Here is a 22108-nt window from a genome sequence, read left to right on the forward strand (position 1 = left end):
AAGAAATAAATTCGGGCCCCTTTATTTTATTTTTTTTATGGTGCGAGGAGTACCTTTATCGTTCTATCTACAGTACACAGGCGGAGCCAGCGAGTTGGACTCCTCGGCGGTCAGCAGAACCAGATCGCATGTCTGCTGCGGCGGCGTGTATGCGGGAGCGGGCGTGTGCTCTATCAAGCTGTAGTCGGGCGCTGGCTTCTCGATAGGGCCCAGGACGATGTCGTGGTAGAACCTGAGCTCGTGGATGCGTTTCTTGAGGATGCCGTTGTTGCACAGCGTCAGTGAGAACATTAGGCGCGTGGTGTTTTTGAAACAGGTCCCGATCTGGATGTTGGGCATGAACGGCTCCTGTAGCGCGTCCAGCAACGAGACGTCCGGTAGCAGCTTGCTCATCGGCAACCGGCCAGAAAGCATGCCGTCGTGCTCTTCAAACTCGGCCACGTCGAAACACGGCTCCGCACCCGGCTTGTAGTCAAAATTGAACAGCTCCACGGGGGTCCCTGCGTTCTCCACGACGGCCTCGCCGATCCTAAGCTGCATTTGCGAAAGAGCAACAGCTTTGACGTTGAGAACGCGGAACTCGCCCGCACCGGTAGAGAGGCCGTTGATGGTGTAGTCGTGGGTCTGCGGCGTGTGGATGACCAGCTCGCCCAGATTCTGGATGCTCGTGTCAAAGCCAAGATGTGCCACTGTTGACAGCTGCGCAGTAAGCAGCACGTCTGCGGCCAACTGCGGGTCCCTTCTGTGGAGATGCAGCAGTCTGCGCAGCCGCAGCGAGTACCGGGGCATCGTCACAAACGGGCTCTGAACCACGGCGCCGCCGCACTGAACCAGTCGCCGGGCGCACTCGGGGAAAATGTGCGAGGCTTCCGAGCGAATTTTGCTCACGTGACCGGATGTGGGATCGGAGTCGGTTTGGAAGCGGATAGGGAACGAGGCAGAGATGGGGTCTGCGTTGGGGCGGACGACGGCGACGTCGATCTCGTACTGCGTCGAAATGGCGCCCATGCCCACGGCCCGTTCGCCGTGCGAAGTGCACGACGAGGGCAGCAGCTGCCGTTCGACAGGGAACTCGAACTCCAACGGCAGCTCGAGAAACGAGTCTTTTTCGAGCGTTGCAGGGTACGCGATATTTCCAGAGACGGTTTTCCTGAAGCAAAACAGAGGGTGGAACGTCTCTATGATCTGGGAGTCCGGCTCCTCCCGGAGAGTGTGTGTTCCGTCCATGTTGATGATGTCTGTGTATGAGTGTGTTCTTTCGACTATGCTGGTGGTCATGTGGCCTTTGAAGGAGGCCTTGATGGCTTGGATCTGGATTGGGTTCTGGAAGTAGAGTTTGAGGCTGGCTTTGACGTGCGGTTGCAGCGGCGAGTAGATGGCATGTTTATTAGGGGGGTCTCGCAGCGAGAACTCGAATGTCACCATGATCCAGGTTTGGCTCTATGTGAGAGCGTATGTGGGCCACATGGCTGTATTTATGTGCAAAGGGGCGAATACGAGGTTTGGGATGGGGCCCCATATTGCCACGGCTATTCGGGTGGGATTTTTCTCGAGCCGCGCTTTTTTGTTTTGGAAATTCCGTGCCAGATAAACAGCTGAGTTATTTGTGGAGTCAATATGAACAGGGGCCTACGACTAGCGCCCGTTGCTGCTCGCCGGTGTGCGGGGTCTGTTCGTTTCTCGGGCACTCTGCGCAGGCCAGACTTCGATCTGGACTACTACAGCTCGAGAGTCGACCTGTTCCGCGAAATTTGCAGTCGAAGAAAAGTTCCGTTCCCCTTGGACGGGTACACAGCCCTGTACGGGAAGTACCAGGACGCAAGAAAACACGCGATCGAGCTCAAGCGCGAGGCCGGCACGCTGCAGCAGCAGATCAAGGCCAGCAAAGCGGGCAAGCAGCCCGTCGACGAGCAGGCGGTGCTCGACAGGCTGGCCCAGCTCAAGCCTCTGCTGAAACAGAGCGCAGAGACGCAGAAAGGTCTTGTTGCGCAGATGGAAGAGCTGGTGGACCAATTGCCGAACCTGATAGACGGCGCCGTCGGCAGCCAGCAGACCCTGCTGGAATATATCAACGTCTCGCACGACATCGACGCAGCTGCCGACGAAAAATACGACCACAAGTCGATCCTGGAGAGGGCCGGGCTGGCAGAGTTTTTGCAGGCCTCCAACGTCTCGGGCCGCGGCTGGTACTACCTGATGGGTGACCTGGCGCTGCTGGAGCAGGCGCTCGTGCAGTACTCGCTGAAAATGGCTAGAAAGAGCGGGTTCCAAATGGTGCTTCCGCCGTCCATAGTCAAGACAGAAGTCACCAACGCGTGCGGGTTCAGACCACGAGACACCAACAATGAAAGACAGGTGTACGAGCTTACCCACGACAACCTGTGTCTCACGGGAACGGCCGAGATATCGCTTGCTGCGCTAAGCATCAACACAGAGTACAAGTTCGGCGATCTTCCTCGTCGCATGGTCGGTCTGTCACGCAGTTTTCGGGCCGAGGCAGGCGCTGCGGGAAGAGACACGCGCGGCTTGTACCGTGTGCACGAGTTTACCAAGGTGGAGCTTTTTTCCTGGACAGCAGGCGATCTTTTGGAGAGCAGCAAGGAGTTCGACCGTCTGGTGGCATTCCAAAAAGAATTTATCACCAGTTTGGGACTTCCGGCCAGAGTGCTACTCATGCCAGCCGACGACCTGGGCGCCCCAGCGTTCAAAAAAGTCGACATCGAGGTGTTCATGCCCGGTAGAGGCGCCTGGGGTGAGGTCAGCTCGACTTCCAACTGTCTGGACTACCAGGCAAGACGGCTCCATGCCCGCTACCGAACGGAGAATAATAAGCTTCGATTCGTGCATACACTGAACGGCACGGCGTGTGCGGTTCCGCGTCTTCTGGTGGCGATCGTGGAAAACAACTACGACCCAGATTCGCATTTGATCGCCGTCCCAAAAGTGCTCCAGCCGTACGTGGACGATAAAAAATATATAGACTGCCGGCCATGTAAATAGCTTGCATATTTAATTGTATGATTTATTAAATTGCCAATATTTTTCAGGGAAGCGAGCTCAGAAGCCGTTTTTCGTCGCTGTCGTTTAGATAGAGCAAAGTCTTGATCACCGGAAGAAGAATCCCCCGCTGCTCCTTGTGTTCCAGAAATCCCAGAATCACGTTCTTGACGTACTCCATCTTCTCCTTCGTGTCTGACTGGCTCTCAGACGCAAGGTCGCCAACGCTCGTTGAACGGCTCACAACCGGCGACGACTTGTCCGACTCAACGCTCGCCACAGACTCTCTTCTATCTCTGGTTGTCCGGTACTGTTGCGAGAGCAGCTTGTATTTTTTGTTCAGACGCATCAACTTCTGCGACGTCTCTTCGTTAGCCTTGCGTAGCTTGCTATTCATCGTTTCGAGATCCCGGATTTGGGCCTCGCTCTTTTGCAGGGTGTCGCGGAGCGACTCCAACAGCTTGTAATCGCGCTCAGATGTGTTTTCCTCGGGCTGTTTTTCGCTGTTCGCCACGTCACGAAGAGCACTCTCCTGCTCAGAAAGTTTGGCTTCCACGGAGGCCTTGTCGCGACGAAGAAGATCCAGCTCGTCCCGCACGCTCTCCAGACTGCTCTTGAGATCTTCAAGCTCGCGCTGCTTCTTCTTCAAAGACAAGGTCGACTCACGCTCCAGCGCCTCCTTCTCCTCAGCCAGCTTTTCTAGTCTGGCGTTCAGCTCCTTCAGTTTAGTATTTTGCGTGTCTTCGGTCTCAATAAGCAGTTTTCGGATAGTTCCAGCTTCGCGTGTGCGCTCCTGCAACATAGAACGAGCCTCTGAAAGCTCTTCCTGCAGCACCTCCATCCGGCTCTCGTACTCTCTATTGCGCATCGACAGCTCCTCGCATCGCCGCTTGATCGTCTTCACCTCGTCGGAAGTGCTCATCTTCGAGTTCTGCAGATCCTCGTAACGGTCCTTGATTTCTTCGTAATTCTTCATCAGCTTGTTGTTCTCGGTGCTCACTTTGTTCAGACGGAGCATCAGCTCGTTATAATCTTTGCGCAGCGTCTCATTCTTCGTTAGTGCGGCATTCTTCGCTTCCAAGTCAGAATTCATCTTCGTCTTCAGCTCGCTCACTTGCACCTTGAGCTCTATCACGCTGTCATTCAGCTTATTTTTCTCTTCTTCCAAATATTTGAGTCGACTCTCCTTTTCGTCCAAAAGGCGATCCTTGCGCGTTAGCGACGACTGAGCACTCGATAAATCCAACTTTAGCTGCACTTCCCGCTCCTTCAGCCCAGTAAGCTCGCTGATCTGCTTTTCCAGTGCAGCTTTCTCCTTGTTCAGATCATTGATGCGTTTTTGCAACTGTCCATTTTCCTCGCCCACGTCCTTGAAATTCTTCTCGAATCCAAGCTTGAGGTCTTCAACCTGTTTTTTAAGGCTCTCAATGACGGCGTCCTTGGCGCTAGTCTCCTCACCACTGCCCTTCGTGTGACTTTCTTCCAACGAAGCCAGCTTCTTTTCCAATGACGACTTTGCCCGCTCGTAGTCCTTCACAGCATCGGAGTTCTGGATCCGCAGCACTTCCAAATCAGCCTTCACGGACTCCAGCTCGGACTTCACCTTTTCTAGCTCCTCCGTCTTCTCCCGGTATTGTTCCTGAGATTTTTTGAGCTCGTCCTTCGCCGTCACCAGAGAGTCTCCCACGTCCCGCAACATGTCGCGCTGATTTTCAATCTCGTCTTTTTGAGACTTGACCTGTTTGGCCAGATCAGCAGCCTCCTTCTCAAAACGCTCGGCCTCGCCCGCTTTAGCCTCCAAAACCTCCACCTGGTGACGAAGCTCAATGAGCTCGGTATCGTTGTTCGGGCTTTTAGCTGCCTGTCCCTTCTTCTTCTTTTTACCCTTCTTGGAGCCTTCGTTGGGTTTCGCGCTGTCGTTCGCAGGCTCACTCTCTTTCTGAGACTTGAGCTCCTCGTTGAGCGCTGCCACTTTTTCCTTGAATAACTGTGTGAGCCTATTGCTTGACTCGAGCGATTTTTGCAGCTCTGCAACCTGCGACTCCAGCTTCTCCTTCTCAGATTGAAAACCACTCAGTCCGTTCTCCTTCGCCACTATCAAAGACTCCTTTTCGCTCAACAGCTTCTCTAAATTGGCTTTTTCTTGGTCAAACATCTCTTTCTGTTGGCTCTCCTTGGCCTGCGCATCAACCAGCTGCTTCCTCAGCTCTTCCAGCTGTCTCCTCAACACTTCCAACTCTCCATTGTCTGGAGTCCTGGACTCGCTGCGTAAACGCTCCAGCTCATCAAGACTCTTTTTGCTCTCGGCTTCCTTGGCCACAGCTTGCCGCAGCTCAGACTCTAAAAAAGCTGTCTTGGATTTCAAGCCTCCGATATAGTCGCGCACCGCATCAATCTCGCCAATACTGGAACACGGCGTCAATTCTCGTAGCATCGCCTCAAAAGCCTGTATCACAACGGTCTTGCGCTTTTCAGCCTTGTAGGCCTCGAACAGAATGGGATACTTCTCATCGTACTTTACAAACTTGCGCATTCGGCTTCGTATTTCCGGCGGAAGATCCATATACTTGATATTCGTGCCCGGAACAGTAATGCTAATGGTGCTGGCCTCATTAGTAGGCTCAGGAGTGCTCATTTCCCTTGGCTGTGTCATGCTGTCCGGCTCGGGAGTCGGCGTAGATAAGATCCTGCTTGCAGTTGCCGGATCAATTCCCGCATTGGGCGAGCCCGAGCCCTGTTTTCGGTTACTGTTCACCTCGTCATTGATCCGCGAAATCTCGTCGGTCAAATTCTTGCCGATCTGCGAGATCTTGGAAAACATGATCGTGTAAATTTAATCCTCCAGTCCTTGTGAAATTATATTCTCAAGGAGCAAGCCCACACACCCGTACACCGCCATCTACATAAACTTCGCCTCGGGATGATAGTACACAGGACACGTCCAGTACGGCCGGTAGATGTCTGCCCAGACGCTGTCTTTGGCGTCTGGCTTGGTGGTCCTCGGCACCTCAATCTCGGTGAATTCCGTCTTGAGTCCGTAGTTCTCCAGATCCAGCTCCACAACGCGCTTATACACCTCGTAGCACACCAATCTGTCTGCTCCCAGGCCGTTGAAAAACGAAAATATTCCTTCTGGCTTCAGCAACCCCACAAGAAGGTCGTACAGCTCCAGCATGTCAGAGTATTGCTCGCTGAACGTATCGAAATAAATTCCGTCGAAAAACACTCCCTCGTTCAGAAGTGGTGGCAAAGTGTCCTGCCACTTCCCCCTCAGCACCACCACGTTATCCTTGTCCATCCAGCCATCTTTCTGCATTTTGGCAAGCACGTCAGGGTGAGCCTCACAGATGTAATGTTTAGCTGGGTTTTTCTCCTGGATCATGTTGTCTATTATCCCCATGCCAAATCCGATATTAAGCACTACCACATTATTGGGGTCCTCAACGCTCTTGAACAAGGACTCGCACCCGGCTCTCATCAGTTTCTCTTCCCATTGCATCATCACCCCGTCTTTTCTATCTGTTAGCAATGCATCGTCAGTATACTCTAACTTGGTCTTTAAAAATGTATCGCTATCTCCAGCAGGATCGTGTTCCTGCTTATTCTCGTTCTGTTGCTCCTCCTTTGCCGGTTCTTCCTCGTAGGCATCCACCTCGTCTTCCTCAATAAACTCGATGTTGGATTCCATGTGCCGAATGAGTACTTCAGCACGAACTCCAGCAGAAACTATTTGCTCCCAATATTTAGAGCCATGAAAGCCTCGTCTTTCCAACACACAGCCAGGAGTCTCGTTTTTCGCACTGACCAGGCACCAGCCGGCTCCGTTCAAAAACAGCTCGTCGATCATCGACACCACGATTTCCTCCTCTTCTGGCGTGAAATCGTGAGAGATATTTTCACAGATCAGATGTAATGGGGTTGTGGTAGACGAAAGCTCCTCTTCAACTCCCCTCTCAAACTGATCCACCTCCTCGAGCGTATACGTTGCTGGAATTCCAGCAGACAAATACTCTTTGAGCTTCTCGAGATGGCCTTTTGTTATTGGTCGTTCGAGCTGGCAAAGCTCATGCAGTTCGGACATGCTAAATTTTATATTTTTTCATAAAATATTTTTGACTAAATATCATAAATAATGTCCACGAATTGTACATCCTATTCTCCCAAAAGCCCTGCCAGATACCTCAGGGAACTTTCCTTGAGACCGCGTGCTATTATGGCATCATAATCTATGGGCTGCTCCTTTCCTGCCGACACACTTCCATCCATCGTAGTGTTGCCTGCGAGAAAAGGTGCTAGGTACGCATAGGACTCGTCGTTCAAGATACCTGTGTAAAGGGACGAGTTCGACATATAGCGTTTTTCGTTCCACATGTTGACTAGCACCTTGCCCACAGTATTATCCTGCACTTCCTCGAGGGCCGAACATAATGACGTCTTGTCAACCTCGGTGGTGCTCTGTTCAGTAAGTGTAGTATTCTGCTCCTCAAAGACTGCTCCCGGAGCTTCTCTTGGGGTGAAAAATTTCTCGTCCTCGGTCTCAGACTTGTCAGTATGCGGAGAATCGAATATGTCCATGTCATCTGTCAGATCAGGAAGTGACATGTCAAACGTACTGGATAAATCAATATCCTGAAGTAGGTCTGCCTCCTTGGCTGTTTCTGGAATCGGCGGTTGGTCTTTGAACTTTTCGTGTGCTGCTTGTAGTGGAGTGACAATGCGCACGCTTGGCTTCTTCGCTTCCAAAGCAGCTGGTGCACTTTCTGATTCCAGGATACCAAGTGGCTTTGCTTCTTTCAAGTTATCAGACTTCATTGGCACCTGTGGTACCTGTTGCCCCGTATTCACATTTCTTAGTGCCACCAGAGGATGCTTGTGCCGAGTTTTGTTGCTCACAGGCCGCTTCACAAAGCTTGCGACTCTGCTGATGATCGAATCTTTGCTTTTATCGCTTTCCAAAACGGAATTCCCTTCGTTCTTGGGAACCGTCCAATTATCGCCTTTTTCAGTATCGCCAATTTGGCTCAGCTTGGCTGCAACACTAGGTGAAAATAAAAGACCTTTAGTACCAAGAGGAGCCTCTTCAGCTTCCATCACCAAACTGACACCATGCTCTTTCAAATCCTTCTCATGCTGCTCTCTTCTTTTCCTGGCTTCGCTAAAGTACCTCTCCAGATTCTCTTTCAGAACATCTTGGGGAGATGGGCCTTTGTGATTCTCGTTCGATTGTTTCTCCTGCGAGTGCAACTCTGTTTGCGGTTTGTCGTCCCGTGCTGTCTCATTGATACTTCTTCTCTTCAATGCCTCGGGTCTCACTTTATCAATATTCAATCCAAATCCATCAATCAGGTTGTTAGACTCTGCATCTGAAACTTGACGAATGGTAGACTTGTCGGAGCTATGGCGATTACTTGAGATCCTCGACCCTTGGGGTTGCCCAATTCTAAGTACACTGTTCTGTCTTGTTGGGAATTGATACTCGTTAGCTGCCACCATACTAGACATTGCTGGAGAAGCTGACTTTCGATCTTCGTCTTTGAGCACCGAAACTCGTTCAACCCCCAACGTCTTGCCGGGAGTTTTGGTCTCGCGAGCCATCGACCCTCTTTTTCCGCCAAAGAGACGCTTGTAGAAGGGCACTGATCGATCTTTCTGTTTCGTGATTTTTGTAGAGCTGACCCTATTATTATCAAGCATGTCCAAAGTGTTGGATCTTGGTTTGAGGGCTTGAGTTCCTTCCGGAAGCTTTCTGGTTTGCATGAACAGTTTGTGCGCTTTCTTTATGTTTACAAGCTCTTTGCGTTGGCTGTCTTGACTGCAATTTATCACGAGTGCAGCCTTGGAAAACATCTCGCTCGATCTATCATAAAGCTTGAGGTTGATCATTGGATTGGCATACGTCAGCTGGAAGTCAAGCATGTCAAAGATTTTCCCAAGTAGTTTGACTGAAAGCTCGCCGTATGGAACCTCGTACGTTGCATATTTCTCACAGCAGCTGGCACCTTCGATGAGTATTTTATTGGATGAAAAGTTAAGCGTGACGAATCCAAATAGGGAATACTTCTTCAAGTAGCTTTGATCGAATGGCATATTCAAGAACACAGCAAACAGCGACTTGGTCTCTTCCGAATTGTAAGTTTCAAGTTCATGAGCGGTATAGTATAGCGTTTGCGTGGCATCTGCTGAGCGGAAGAGATGAAATGGCTGCGACTTGTTGAGTATCTTTGCTTTGTTGAGAACTTCAATGAGGTGGGAACCAGTATATTTGCTGACTTCATAAACGTCGAAAGCCTTATCATCAAATAGCTGGATGTATGCTTTCCCGTCGTAGTTGTAAAACTGAGCATCGATATCACTTATGCCAGACCACCTTTCGACTTTCATTTTTGGCAAGCTGGAGAACGGAACCTCGTTAACCAATGAGTGCATTAACACATCCGCAATAGACGGCTTGTGAACATGGGTATCAGCCTCAAAAAGGTCATAGTAGTACAAGTCGTCCACAATTTCCAGAATCACCACATGATCACTGAATATAATTACCACTGCGTTGTTTTTCACCGATTGTTTAAGCACGTTCTTGACATCAAATATCGCAACCACTCGTCTGGTCAACCAGCCATACTGAAGTTCTGCTGGCCAGCCACTGGCCAATTCCGTAAGGATTTTACCTGTAGGAGTGAATATTCTGTGATTGTAAGGTTTGAGAACGTCACTGCCAAATGCTATGATTGTGTTCAAGCATGACTGGTAGTACGCGTCGACCTCGGGCTGTAACTCCTGGGGCCACTTTTTCGTCGTCATGAGTCTATCCAAAATCAGTTGCAACTTTGGTAGATTTAAAGATGCGTGCATGATTGATTGGATAGTCTTTTGATCGAAGGTAAGCTTGTCATATCCAATTTTCTTCATATCAATCAGAAAGGCATCCAGTTGAGTAGCAAAGGTTTTTGTGGCGGCCTCATGTCTCATGTGCGCTTTGTAAAAATAAGGGATTGTCGTTCCACTGGCCTTGAGTAACTCAAAACTTCCGTATGGAAGAGCCGTTTTCAGGATGTCTAGGTATATGCAGTTGATTCTGGTCACCTCATCGATGGTTGGCGGAAAAACCTGATTGAGTTTCGCGGTTGTGTATCCTGGTATTCTCCCTTCCAGCACATCAACCCTAAGCGGAATAAGGAACTTCTGTAAGAATTGCACTAAGGAGACTGTAAAATTAGTTTGCACTTTGACTAGCTCGTTGCAGATACTTTTAACAAGTACATCATCTGAGTCATGAGGCTGCGGCGTGTCCCCCGGAAGTTTATATGCTTTTTCTGTAGGCTCAGGAGAATACTCGGTCAACGGATCAAAAAGATGGTCCAGTTGCTCCCCCAGCAGAAATGCGAGCTCATTATTTTTGTCCGAGTCTTCTATGTTTTCGGTATTTGCGTAGATGACATCCACAACGTAGGATGTTCTTTGTTTGCGTTGTTGTGCAAATCCTAACTTCAAGATAAGTTCGCCAACCTCTTGTGGTGTCCTATTATCGATGAGTTTCATCTCCGAAGCCAATTTTCCTGCGTTTGTCTCATCCCAGTCATAATCTGGTTTTATGTGGGCTTTCTTCATCATGAGCGACTTGGTGTTTGGGTCCAATTTTGCGTACGTTCGCAGTATAGCCACAGCCAGTGCTCTTCTCACATTGCTTTTGCGACAGTCTCTGCTGAGGTTCTCAACTGCAGGATAATATTTGGAGTTTTTAGTCAAAGACATGGAATCCACAATAGTCTGTCCATGTACACTGAGAAGCATGCAACTGAGCTTCTTCGTTGTCTTGTTCTGGTAAACCATAGCTATCATTTGGCCGAAAAGCTCATCACGTCCTTCAAAATAGACGGACTCTGCAATCAACGAGCGCCAGTACTGCTCGGTAGCTCGTTCAGGATGGGACTCGGATCCCAAATCATTCATGTACTGACTGCTGCTTCTTCTCATCGGGTTCGACGCTGTGAACGACGAGTAGAACGACGGCTTCATACTTGTTGGATCAGACACCGTCTGCGGGCCGGTTTGTTGGTCCATTTCGATTTATACCTGATATCTGAGACAATTTTCAAACAAGATCGCGAGTTGTTTGTGATTTATTTTATTTGTAAACAAATGTTTCAAAACAGGTAAATTAAAACTTCAGGCAGTGCAAGAACTAAAGTGCACAGCCGCAACCTTATTTTATCTCTGGGCCCTTCTATCATGTCTCATCGCAGTGAAACTGTTTAGGTAATAATTACTAAATCATTAATAATAAAAGGGGGTTGCATTTTTACTGCGTAACTAATATAAATACAGGGTTTAAGCAAAGTTAACTGGCGCTAAAATATCAAACTCAATATGACTAAGAAAGTTGCAGTAAGTACCAATGGGGAGGCCTGAACTGCTAACTTAAGATCATCATTTACTCGTTATACCACCACGTGTCCACCCTTGCTGAATCGGTCAAAGCAGGACTGGAAGCAGGAGGTGTCGGGGCCAAGATTTTCCAAGTTCCGGAGACACTGCCGGAGAGCATCTTGGAGAAGATGCACGCTCCTCCAAAGAGACCGTACGAAGAGGCCACCGTGTCTACATTGCAGGAATACGACGCATTTATGTTTGGTATTCCAACCAGATACGGCAATTTCCCTGCTCAGTTCAAGAGTTTCATCGACCAGACCGGAGGCTTATGGGCCTCTGGTGCTCTTTACCACAAGCCATTTGGAGTTTTCGTTTCTACAGGAACTGGTGGTGGAAATGAGATGACCGTTGTCAACTCTTTGTCCACGTGGGTCCACCACGGCATGATCTATGTGCCATTGGGCTACGCTAAGGTGTTCTCGTTGATGACAGACCTGAGCCAGGTCCGTGGCGGTTCTCCATGGGGAGCAGGCACTATTGCCGGTGCCGATGGCTCAAGACAGGTGACGCCTCTTGAGCTCGAGATTGCCAAAGCGCAAGGTACCGAGTTTGCCAAGGTTGCGCTCAAATTTTAAAGAGTTCTGGAGATAATAATCAATATGGCAGTGAAATTCAGGTATGACGTAACTTACAAAAAATTACTGTAGTAGTCGTAGTCGGCCTCAACGAAAGCCCATCTTGGCACCTCGGTGTCATAGGTCATATACATGCTAATGATATCATTGACCCACTCGAAATTGAAGCTGTCTGAGTACGTTGACGAGCTCTCAGACTGCTCTTTGGACGGCACGTTCCGCTCGCGACTAGGAACGAGATAAAACTGCTCCGAGAGATCGCCCAGATCGTGGTCCACACTGATAAAGCTTAATTCTGTAGACTCAACGTGATGCGAAGTGTTGGAGGTCGCTTCATTTGAAGTGCCCACGCCGTCTGTGAGCAATATATTTGCAGACGACTTGTCCGTCGTCTGTATACTTGCTTCGGAGACATTGGTGTTGGGGCTTGACTTCTTCCAAAAACTCCGCTTGTGTTTCGAACCTAACCTCAACTGGTTCACAAATCTGTGGACAGTTTTAGCACGCTCCAGCATTTACTTTCCGAGAGATATGAAACTGCTCATAATGTACATGGTCCCCAGCAGAACCAGAAAACGCCAGCAAAACATCCTAACTGGCGCACGAACATTTGCCCATTTTTAGCTCGAAAGCCACATCAGAACACCATCTTTCCTCTACGTCTTTCAGCTCATCACCCCACCTAGCTCTGTCGTACGGGTTGGTGCACATCTTCATCATTTTGTTGATATAGTCTGGCTTGAGATCGTTTTCGGTGGTATAGTCGATAACTTCTTCCAGCATCCAATTTTTAGGAACGAATAGCGGGTTCACTTTGGATGCTCTGCTCAGCCGCTCGTTGTCGGATAGCTGCTCCCGCTCCACTCTGTCTTTGAAAACAACCAAAAAACTTTTCAGCTCTTTGAGAATATTTTCCTTGGTGTAGTCGTTGACCAAGTCTTCCTGGAAATTTTTAGGGATGAACAGCTCCGCGGTGGCTTCGTAGTCAAGCTTCTTCTCCATTGGCACGTGCTGCAGAATATTAAAGAAGTCGTTGTAGTCGATCTTGGTGGCTCTCAGCATCTCAAACATAGGTCCCAGAATTTCTGTGTGGTCAGTGTCTCTCGGACTGATACCGATTCTTTGGCAAACCAGTTTCAGATAGTCGTCCATAAACAACTTCTCATATACTGTGCCGGCAATGTCAATGATTTTGCCTGCTCTTCCAATCATTCTTTCTGTCCATTCTTGCTTAATACCAGCCTCAAAATCTGGATCATCTAAAAGTTCCTGGTCGGCTCCAATCAGCTCTGCAACATCCTCGCCAAGCTTGACAAGATTAAACCAAATTGCGCTCGGGGTATTAGCGAAGCTGTACATCCTTGTGTGATCGTCATGGTTGGACGTGTAGTTCGGATCAAAGTACTCCATAAATGCGAAGGGCCCAAAATCCATTGACAGGCCAGTGATGGATGTATTGTCGGTATTCAAAACACCATTCAGGAATCCATAAACGTGCCACAAGGCAACAGTCTTGGCATTGCGAGCAACAATCTCCAGATACATCTTGTCGTAGCGTGTGAGAGTGATGTTATGTTTCGAGATCTCTCGTTCGACTTCTTTTTTGATCTGCTCGTTTTCGACCATCTTGTTGTGGAAAACCTCGTCAATCACATAATTGCTCAGCTCGATCAGCCCCTTGCGGTCTTCCCTCCATTTGTACAGGTCGAAGGTTCCAATCCTGATCCATGTAGGCGCCATTCGACAGACAACGGCACACTTTTCATGGCGAGCGCGCATGGCATATGTCTTTGGAAGCGCAGTGATAGCCAATGCCCGCGTAGACGGAATTCCTATTGCTGATAAGGCCTCACTTATCACGAATTCCCGGATGCTCGAACTCAAAAGCGCCTTTCCGTCTGCAAACCGAGAAAACGGTGTTAATCCAGCTCCCTTGAGCTGCAGCTCGTATCTTTGTCCATCCTTGGCGCTTTCTACTTCAAAGAGGTTCACAACTCTCCCATCACCCAATTGACCTGCAAATTGGCCAAATTGATAGCCGGCATAAGCCTGGGAGTATGGAAACGGGTCGGTAAGATACTTTTCCCCAGACACCAGCTCCTGGAAGCTCCTATTCGAAGCTTCTGACGGATCCAGCCCCAGCGTCTCCAATGCGTACGGAGATGCCGTTAAAAAGCGGTACTCTTTACGGGGAGTGGGCTTGCAATAGGTGTAGGCGCCGCCAATAAGACGCCTCGCAACATGAAAGAGCTCCTGTGGGGTTGACGGATCCAGAGCTGCCTTCACGCTGGGGATCCGCGGATCGGGCGTGAGCTTTTTGGTGAAAGATGAGGTCTTTGGCAGTGACTGAAGGGTCATTCGTTTGGACATGGATAAAAAACGGTTTTTGCAATTAGTCTTTATGTTGACTCATTTGCTCTTTTTTTCACTAGTAAGTCAGTCCTATAAAGAGATTTTTTTTTTGGATTGGATAATTATTTTTTTCATAATGGAAGTGTTCGTTAACGAAAAGATAGGAACCGACGACGCAGGCGCGGCCGGCACCAAGGAGAAGCCATTCAAAACCCCGGCCTATGCTCTGTTCAAGGTGCCTGAAGCCAAACTGATTGTCGCCAAAGAGACTGAACAAGGGGAAGAATACGTCGATATCTCACCTTCTGCTTTGAAGAAGGCTAAAAAGGGAGCTGAGTCTCTCAAGAAAAAAGAAGAGAAGGCCCGCAAACAAGCTGCAGAGGCTGCTGCCAAGGATGCGGAAGAAAACGCCAAGATGTTGGAGGCCATGAAGATTACTATTGTTGAAGACAAATCTCTTCCGCCAGCCAAGAAAATCAAAATCATGTCCATTGGGAAACACATCGAAGAAAGAGTCAAGGTCCAAGGATGGGTCCACCGTTTGCGTCTGCAAAAGGGACTTGCCTTTATTGTTCTGAGAGACGGTACCGGATATGTTCAGTGTGTCTTGAGTGGAGACCTCGCCAACGCATACCAGACCCTGTCTCTCACTATTGAGTCCACTTTGTCCATCTACGGTACGATCAGAAAGCTTCCTGAGGGCAAGTCTGCTCCCGGCGGTGTGGAACTGGCCGTGGACTACTACGAAGTGGTTGGCTTGGCCCCATCTGGCAAGGAATCGTTTACCAACAAGATCCAAGAAGGAACCGATCCGTCGATCTTGATGGACCAGAGACATCTCACGCTTAGAGGAGAGACCTTGTCTGCTGTGATGAAGGTTCGTGCTGCTCTTCTTGCCGCCATCAGAAGAGTTTACATCGAAGAATCGGTCACTGAGGTGACTCCTCCTTGCATGGTGCAAACCCAGGTTGAAGGTGGATCAACCTTGTTCAAGATGGACTACTACGGCGAGGAGGCTTTCTTGACGCAATCTTCTCAGCTGTATCTGGAGACCTGTCTGCCTGCTTTGGGAGACGTCTACTGTATCCAGGAGTCTTTCCGTGCTGAGAAGTCGCACACTAGAAGACACTTGAGTGAGTACACACACATTGAGGCCGAGCTGGCCTTCGTGACGTTTGACGATTTGCTGAGTCACATCGAAAGAGTCATCACCAAGACCGTCCAATACGTGCTGGAAGACCCTACTGCCGGTCCTCTGGTGAAACAGTTGAACCCAGGATTTGTGGCTCCGCAATTGCCTTTCAAGCGTATGCAGTACATTGAGGCCCTGGACTGGCTGAACGAGAACGGCATTCCAAACGAGGACGGCGAGAAGTTCAAGTTCGGAGACGACATTGCTGAAGCTGCCGAGCGGAAGATGACCGACACCATCGGTGTCCCTATCTTGCTTACCAGATTCCCTGTCGAGATCAAGTCCTTCTACATGAAGAAATGCCCCGACGATCCAAGAGTCACCGAGTCTGTCGATGTGCTGATGCCTACTGTTGGTGAGATCACCGGTGGCTCAATGAGAATTGAAGATACCCAAGAGCTGCTGGAGGGATTCAAACGGGAGGGTATCGACGCCAAGAGCTACTACTGGTTCGTGGACCAAAGAATCTACGGTACCTGTCCTCACGGAGGCTACGGTTTGGGTACCGAAAGAATCCTTGCTTGGTTGTGCAACCGTTTCACTGTGAGAGACTGCTCGCTGTACCCACGGTTCACGGGCAGATGTAAACCTTGAATAGAATTTAATTTTCCAGGTGCTCTATAGTTCCGTTTTCGTATTTCTCAAACTGGGCGATTTTTATCTTCGCTTCAACAAAAATTTTGTCATTATGATTTCTTCAATGCTTTCCCTGCTCTCGCTGAGCGAGCCAACTCCCGAAGATGCTGTTACTGTCAAGACGCTTGTGTTCAAGCCAAAGACACCAAAGTCACAGACTCCGGTTCCCGTCATCGTTGTGGCCCCTGCTTCTGTCCAGACTCCTGGTGGAGGTATTGCCAGAGCTGCAGCAGTGAAGGAGCCTAGATTGGCCAACGACGAGCTGACACAAGAGTTCTTTGGTGTCGCAGCCAGGGAGTTCACGCTTGCTTCCTTGGGCAACGACCACGTCGGCAAGGTCAAGGTCCTTGTCGAGCAAAGCATACAAGCTGATGGAAAAAACTACGTTATCTCTAATTCCACCGGAAAGCTGATTCTCACTGGAAAACAGCTTTTGGGTTTTCTCGAGCCCTTTGAGCCTGTGATCGTCGATTTTGCAGCCAAGGAGGCACCAAAATCTGAGCCCAAGATCGAGGCCAAAATCGACGACGCCAAGCTGATTGGCGTGACTGTTGATAAGGAACGTGATTTTTCAGGCTGGTACCAGCAGATCCTGACCAAGGGAGAAATGCTCGACTACTACGACGTTTCTGGATGCTACATTCTACGTCCTGCCTCCTACGCCATCTGGGAGAAGATCCAGAGATGGTTTGACGACAGAATCAAGGCCGACGGCGTCTCCAACGCCTACTTCCCAATGTTTGTGTCTTCTAGAGTTCTGGAGAAGGAGAAAGACCATGTCGAGGGGTTTGCTCCTGAGGTCGCTTGGGTGACAAGAGCTGGGTCCTCAGACTTGGAGGAGCCAATTGCTATCAGACCAACCAGTGAAACTGTCATGTACCCATACTACGCCAAATGGATCCGTTCCCACAGAGATCTGCCATTGAAACTCAACCAATGGAACTCTGTCGTCAGATGGGAGTTCAAGCATCCACAGCCGTTCCTCAGAACCAGAGAGTTCTTGTGGCAGGAGGGCCATACTGCACACCTTACCAAGGAGGAAGCCAGCGAGCAGGTCAGCAAGATCTTGGATCTTTATGCGGGCGTCTACGAAGAGCTGCTCGCTGTTCCTGTCATTAAAGGTGTTAAGACAGAAAACGAGAAGTTTGCCGGAGGTCTATACACCACCACTTGCGAAGGATATATCCCAACCACAGGTAGAGGTATTCAAGGTGCCACTTCTCACCATTTGGGCCAGAACTTCTCCAAGATGTTCAACATCTCTGTCGAAAACCCTCTTGGTCCAGAACACCCTAAGATCTATGCTCACCAAACGTCTTGGGGCCTTTCCACCAGAGTTATTGGTGTCATGGTGATGATCCATTCCGACAATAAAGGATTGGTCATTCCACCTAGAGTGGCTCAGAACCAAGTGGTCATCATTCCTGTTGGTATCACCAACAAGACGACCAAGGAGATCGAGAACAAGCTATACGAAACCTGTTCCGAGCTGGACTCTCGACTCAAAAAGGCCGACGTCCGTGCTATCACCGACTTCAGAGACAACTACTCTCCAGGATGGAAATTTTCCGACTGGGAGCTGAAGGGTGTTCCTGTCAGATTGGAGGTTGGCCCTAAGGATATTGCCAACAACTCTGTCATGGCCGTGAGAAGAGACAATGGAGAGAAAACTGCTCTTTCCCTGGACACTATCGAGATCGAGCTGCCAAAACTTCTGGAAACCATCCAAAAGTCTCTCTTCGACGCCGCCAAACAGAAATACGACAGCCACAGAAAGATTGTCACCGAGTGGAAGGACTTTGTTCCAGCTCTGAACAAGAAAAACGTTATTCTTGCTCCGTGGTGTGGAGTTGCAGAGTGTGAGGACGACATTAAAGACTCCTCTGCTAAGAAGGACGACGGAGAAGACTACGAGACCGACGAGAAGTCTCCATCCATGGGTGCCAAGTCTTTGTGTATTCCTTACGACCAGCCAGAGCTCAAAGAGGGCCAGAAGTGCGTCAAGTGTGGCAAGCCGGCCGTCAACTTCACTATGTTCGGTAGATCTTACTGATGGTGTAAGGGTGTAGATAATAATGGAAAAATTCGAGCTAATGAACACTTCGGGAAAATGATGTATAGAGCCCTCCAAACGGATCTGCGCCGCCATTTTCGGCGATATATGAGCTGGCCTGGGTGCATACTACCCAAGTGTATCAAAGACATTGCACAGAATCCTCCGCAGATTGGCGACACGATAAAGATCAACGGATGGGTCAAGTCTCTAAGAATATCCAAAAATGTTGCATTTGTCGATCTCGTCGATGGTTCCTCGCACGGAGACATCAAGTGTGTCATTCGGCCACCTTCGCTGATCCCGAAAGCATTGAACACTGGCGCTGGAGTCCAAATATCAGGTGTCTGGAGCGAAGGTAAGGGAAAACAGAGTTACGAGCTACAGGTGACCGAGCAGCACGAACCGCAGATCGAGGTGTATGGTGGAGTTGAAGAGCTGTATCCGCTGCAAAAGAAGACTCACTCCAGCCAATTTTTACGAAGTATACCTGAGTATCGGTGGAGAGTTCCGGAAGCCGGCTCTATTCTCCGGATGAGCTCTAAATTAGAGTCTGCTATCTCACATTTCTTCGACGAACACTCGTTTTTCAAAACCCACCCGCCAACAGTGACAAGCAGTGACTGTGAGGGGGCTGGCGAGCTTTTCCGTATTGAGTCAGAATCGAAGCTCGGCAGTCCAGAGCAGTTCTTTGGCAAGAATGCATATATGACCGTTTCGACTCAATTGCATCTTGAAGTTCTGTGTGCAGCCTTAGGCCGTGTCTGGACGCTGACTCCATGCTTTCGCGCCGAGGAGAGCGACACAAATCGCCATCTATCTGAATTTTGGATGCTAGAGGCAGAGATCGCTTTTATTGACGACGTGAGCCAATTGACTCGATTTTCGGAGAAGATGTTGCGCCACATAGCTTGCGCACTTCAAAATAGTGGGCCTGATGAGTTTTCTGACGAAATCAGACAACGTTGGGACATGCTGGCCAATGGCACTTACACTCAGATCACATACTCTGAAGCTGTAAATCTCGTGCGACAAAACTCAAGCAACTTTAGGGCAGTTCCAGAGTGGGGAGACAGCCTGGGATCTGAGCACGAAAAGTGGCTTGCAGGTGAATATTACAAGGGCCCTGTGTTTGTGACGGACTACCCTGAAGACCAAAAGCCTTTCTACATGAAAAAAAACAACGATGGAAAAACAGTGGCATGTTACGATTTGCTGATTCCGCAAATTGGAGAGCTGATTGGTGGGTCTTTGAGAGAGCACGATTTGCAGAAATTGGAGCAGGAGATTGCTGACCGACAAATGGACATCGGCCCACTACAGTGGTACCTAAACCTCAGAAAGAACGGAAGCGTGCCACATGGAGGGTTTGGTATGGGCTTCGAGAGATTGCTGCAGTATCTGAGCGGAGCTGAGAATATACGGGATACCATCCCATTCCCTAGAACGACAAATCATTGTGCATGTTAGAGGTAGATCTATATAAATGTCAACACTGTGTGACACACGACAATGTGTTATCAGAATTAATTTATTTTTTTTATTTTTCCATTAATTATTGGGAATATTTGGGAATTTTTTTCTGATTTAATTAATTTATATTACACGAAAATTTATGAACCTCTGACCACATGCTATCGGAACCGCCTCGCTCATCTGTGAAACTTCCGGTACTCAGTCTTCCTCCGGATGTGCCGTCTCCGATCTCTTCGCTGTCATTGACTAGCAAACCGCACTACATTCTGCCGCCCCCAGTCACCAAAAACACGGGGCCGGTGTCCTCCAACCTCCTCCCCTACACGCTTTCAAAGAGTCCGGAAACCAGAGATACCTCGCCAAATGATAAGCCTGAGTCTGCTGCGTCCTCTACGCCTGAACCGAAAGCCGGCGAGGAAATTAAACGCGAGAAGCCTGAAACCGGCGGGGAAAAGCGCAAGCGAGGACGACCTCGTAAATTCCCGCCTCCTCGGCCAGATGTGCCCTCGGAGAAGCGCAAGCGTGGAAGACCAAGGTTACCGCCGTTGGAAGAGAGGGAGAAGTCGAAGTATATCAAGAAGAAGAAGCCTGACAAAAAGGACGACAAAAACGAGAAAACGGGGGCCCAAGGTATGCAGATCCCAGAATACTCATTCCAACTAAATGAGACTGCTACTTTCTGAAATTAGAGAATATAGTCTTACCGCTATAATTTTGCGTGTGGTTTCACCATCACGTTAATTAAAACAACTTTTCCGCTCAACATGTCTTCCATCCCTTTTTTCAAAACGTCATCTAGCTCCTTGCATTTCTCCACGAAATAGCCGGTCCCACCCAATGACCAGCCGATCTTTTCGTACCGAACTCCGAAAGTCAACGCCGTTGAAGGAAGCGGTTTCTTGGTGTATGGAATGTACTCACGCGGGTTTTCAACTCCATTGTAAATTCCTGAATTATTGAGCACTATGATTATACAGGGAAGTCTTTCTCGCACAAGTGTCTCGATCTCCATGGCTGAGAACCCAAATGCCGAGTCTCCCTGTATAACAATCAACGGCTTGTCTTTGGCTGTCAATTTGGCTGTCACTGCATATGCCAAACCAACCCCCATTGTGCCATTGGTTCCTGCATCCAGCCTTTGGCGAGGCTCGCGTAGGTACAAACTCTGTCGGGACAGATCCATTGTACGAGCGCCCTCGGCCACAATGTTTGCATCAGGCGGCATGTGTTTCCTAATGGCGGCCAGCGCTTGAGTGTGACTAGGCATAAGATCATCATTTACAATTTCTTCCAGTTGATGCAACGCTTGCTCTCTTTTTTCAATCAGCTCTGTGACTATCTTGGGAAGCGCTGGAAATTGGTGTCCGTGCAACTGGTCGCTGAGAGAGCTCACTGTGCGTTCCACATCTCCCAGGATGCCGAGCTCTAAAGTGCCAACGCTACGTGCAATTTCGCCGGCATCTGTGTCAATTTGAACGATTTTGACGTCTTTGTTGAATTTCGGAGGCTCTCCAAAATGGAGAATCCAGTTCAATCTGGCACCTGCCACTAGCACCACGTCTGCATGCTTCAACACCAAAGACCTTGCAGAGGAAACGTTATAATTGGAAGCATCTGGAATGATTCCTTTTCCCATTGGTGTGGGGAGGAACGCGATCCGATGGGTCTCAACAAATTGTCTGAGTGTCTGCGATGCATTTGCTGCCCCCTTCCCAATTATCAGCAACGGAAACCTGGCATCTTTTAAGACTTCGGTGGCCCTTCTTATCTTTGTTGGTTCCGGAATTGTAATCGAAAGTAATGAAAGGTCGAATTTCGTCACTCTAACATCCTCGTAGCATGTTTGTTTGATAATGTCGTCAGGCAAGTCAACATAAGTTGTCCCTGGCACATCTGCTATGGATGTCCAATAGGCTTTCTCGATAAACAGTGGTATTTGGCTGCTTAAAACTGTGCGAAAGCTACTTTTTGCCCATGGCTTCATTAGACTGACCTGATCCAGTTCCTGAAATCCGCCTTTTGCTTGCAGGCATATTTTAGTTGATCCGGCCAGGACCATGAGGGGCCATTTGTTGGAGTTCGCGTTGTACACACCGGCCAGGGCATTGACAACCCCTGGTCCTCCAACTGTCAGCAGAACCCCAGGCTTGTTAGCTAAGTAGCCGTATATTGAAGCTGCTAGAGAAGCTTGCTGTTCGTTTCTGAAGGGGATAAATCGAATGCCTTTCTCAATGCAGGCATCGGCAACCTTCCCGTTAGTCAAATGGGTTAGTGATACTTACCTCAACCACCGGAATACCAACAATACCAAAAACATGCTCGACTCCCAGTTGCTGGAGCGTTTCCGCAATAAGTTCTGCTCCGATCATGATTAAAAAAATAATAATTACCCCAGAT

General features: G+C 49.1%; 13 protein-coding genes across 13 annotated transcripts; 6 read left to right on the plus strand and 7 right to left on the minus strand.

Annotated features, from left to right (window-relative positions):
• Positions 1–63: 63 nt before the first annotated feature.
• KL928_000381 (uncharacterized protein) lies at positions 64–1425 on the minus strand (the record flags this gene model as incomplete). Its single annotated transcript, XM_043204438.1, has 1 exon — positions 64–1425. One exon carries the CDS (start codon positions 1423–1425, stop codon positions 64–66), a length of 1362 nt encoding a protein of 453 aa, XP_043062276.1.
• Positions 1426–1617: 192 nt separating this feature from the next.
• KL928_000382 (uncharacterized protein) lies at positions 1618–3000 on the plus strand (the record flags this gene model as incomplete). Its single annotated transcript, XM_043204449.1, has 1 exon — positions 1618–3000. One exon carries the CDS (start codon positions 1618–1620, stop codon positions 2998–3000), a length of 1383 nt encoding a protein of 460 aa, XP_043062277.1.
• Positions 3001–3043: 43 nt separating this feature from the next.
• Positions 3044–5818, minus strand: KL928_000383 (uncharacterized protein; the record flags this gene model as incomplete). The annotated part of the gene is made up of 1 exon (XM_043204460.1): positions 3044–5818. One exon carries the CDS (start codon positions 5816–5818, stop codon positions 3044–3046), a length of 2775 nt encoding a protein of 924 aa, XP_043062278.1.
• Positions 5819–5896: 78 nt separating this feature from the next.
• On the minus strand, positions 5897–7078 carry KL928_000384 (uncharacterized protein; the record flags this gene model as incomplete). Its single annotated transcript, XM_043204471.1, has 1 exon — positions 5897–7078. One exon carries the CDS (start codon positions 7076–7078, stop codon positions 5897–5899), a length of 1182 nt encoding a protein of 393 aa, XP_043062279.1.
• Positions 7079–7149: 71 nt separating this feature from the next.
• Positions 7150–11058, minus strand: KL928_000385 (uncharacterized protein; the record flags this gene model as incomplete). The annotated part of the gene is made up of 1 exon (XM_043204482.1): positions 7150–11058. The coding sequence occupies one exon, from the start codon at positions 11056–11058 to the stop codon at positions 7150–7152; it is 3909 nt and encodes a 1302-aa protein (XP_043062280.1).
• A 306-nt stretch (positions 11059–11364) lies between these two features.
• KL928_000386 (uncharacterized protein) lies at positions 11365–12002 on the plus strand (the record flags this gene model as incomplete). The annotated part of the gene is made up of 2 exons (XM_043204493.1): positions 11365–11382; positions 11526–12002. The coding sequence occupies 2 exons, from the start codon at positions 11365–11367 to the stop codon at positions 12000–12002; spliced, it is 495 nt and encodes a 164-aa protein (XP_043062281.1).
• A 53-nt stretch (positions 12003–12055) lies between these two features.
• KL928_000387 (uncharacterized protein) lies at positions 12056–12517 on the minus strand (the record flags this gene model as incomplete). The annotated part of the gene is made up of 1 exon (XM_043204504.1): positions 12056–12517. The coding sequence occupies one exon, from the start codon at positions 12515–12517 to the stop codon at positions 12056–12058; it is 462 nt and encodes a 153-aa protein (XP_043062282.1).
• Positions 12518–12593: 76 nt separating this feature from the next.
• On the minus strand, positions 12594–14372 carry KL928_000388 (uncharacterized protein; the record flags this gene model as incomplete). The annotated part of the gene is made up of 1 exon (XM_043204515.1): positions 12594–14372. The coding sequence occupies one exon, from the start codon at positions 14370–14372 to the stop codon at positions 12594–12596; it is 1779 nt and encodes a 592-aa protein (XP_043062283.1).
• A 118-nt stretch (positions 14373–14490) lies between these two features.
• On the plus strand, positions 14491–16140 carry KL928_000389 (uncharacterized protein; the record flags this gene model as incomplete). Its single annotated transcript, XM_043204526.1, has 1 exon — positions 14491–16140. One exon carries the CDS (start codon positions 14491–14493, stop codon positions 16138–16140), a length of 1650 nt encoding a protein of 549 aa, XP_043062284.1.
• Positions 16141–16234: 94 nt separating this feature from the next.
• Positions 16235–18235, plus strand: KL928_000390 (uncharacterized protein; the record flags this gene model as incomplete). The annotated part of the gene is made up of 1 exon (XM_043204538.1): positions 16235–18235. The coding sequence occupies one exon, from the start codon at positions 16235–16237 to the stop codon at positions 18233–18235; it is 2001 nt and encodes a 666-aa protein (XP_043062285.1).
• Positions 18236–18343: 108 nt separating this feature from the next.
• Positions 18344–19705, plus strand: KL928_000391 (uncharacterized protein; the record flags this gene model as incomplete). Its single annotated transcript, XM_043204549.1, has 1 exon — positions 18344–19705. The coding sequence occupies one exon, from the start codon at positions 18344–18346 to the stop codon at positions 19703–19705; it is 1362 nt and encodes a 453-aa protein (XP_043062286.1).
• Positions 19706–19866: 161 nt separating this feature from the next.
• On the plus strand, positions 19867–20394 carry KL928_000392 (uncharacterized protein; the record flags this gene model as incomplete). The annotated part of the gene is made up of 1 exon (XM_043204560.1): positions 19867–20394. One exon carries the CDS (start codon positions 19867–19869, stop codon positions 20392–20394), a length of 528 nt encoding a protein of 175 aa, XP_043062287.1.
• Positions 20395–20417: 23 nt separating this feature from the next.
• Positions 20418–22080, minus strand: KL928_000393 (uncharacterized protein; the record flags this gene model as incomplete). Its single annotated transcript, XM_043204571.1, has 2 exons — positions 20418–21959; positions 22036–22080. The coding sequence occupies 2 exons, from the start codon at positions 22078–22080 to the stop codon at positions 20418–20420; spliced, it is 1587 nt and encodes a 528-aa protein (XP_043062288.1).
• Between the last annotated feature and the right edge of the window lie 28 nt (positions 22081–22108).

This window comes from Ogataea angusta (genome assembly GCF_019207475.1).
Source record: "Ogataea angusta isolate 61-244 chromosome Unknown 61-244_NODE_1_length_1302399_cov_90.877568, whole genome shotgun sequence".
In the NCBI taxonomy this organism is placed as follows: Eukaryota; Fungi; Ascomycota; class Pichiomycetes; order Pichiales; family Pichiaceae; genus Ogataea; species Ogataea angusta.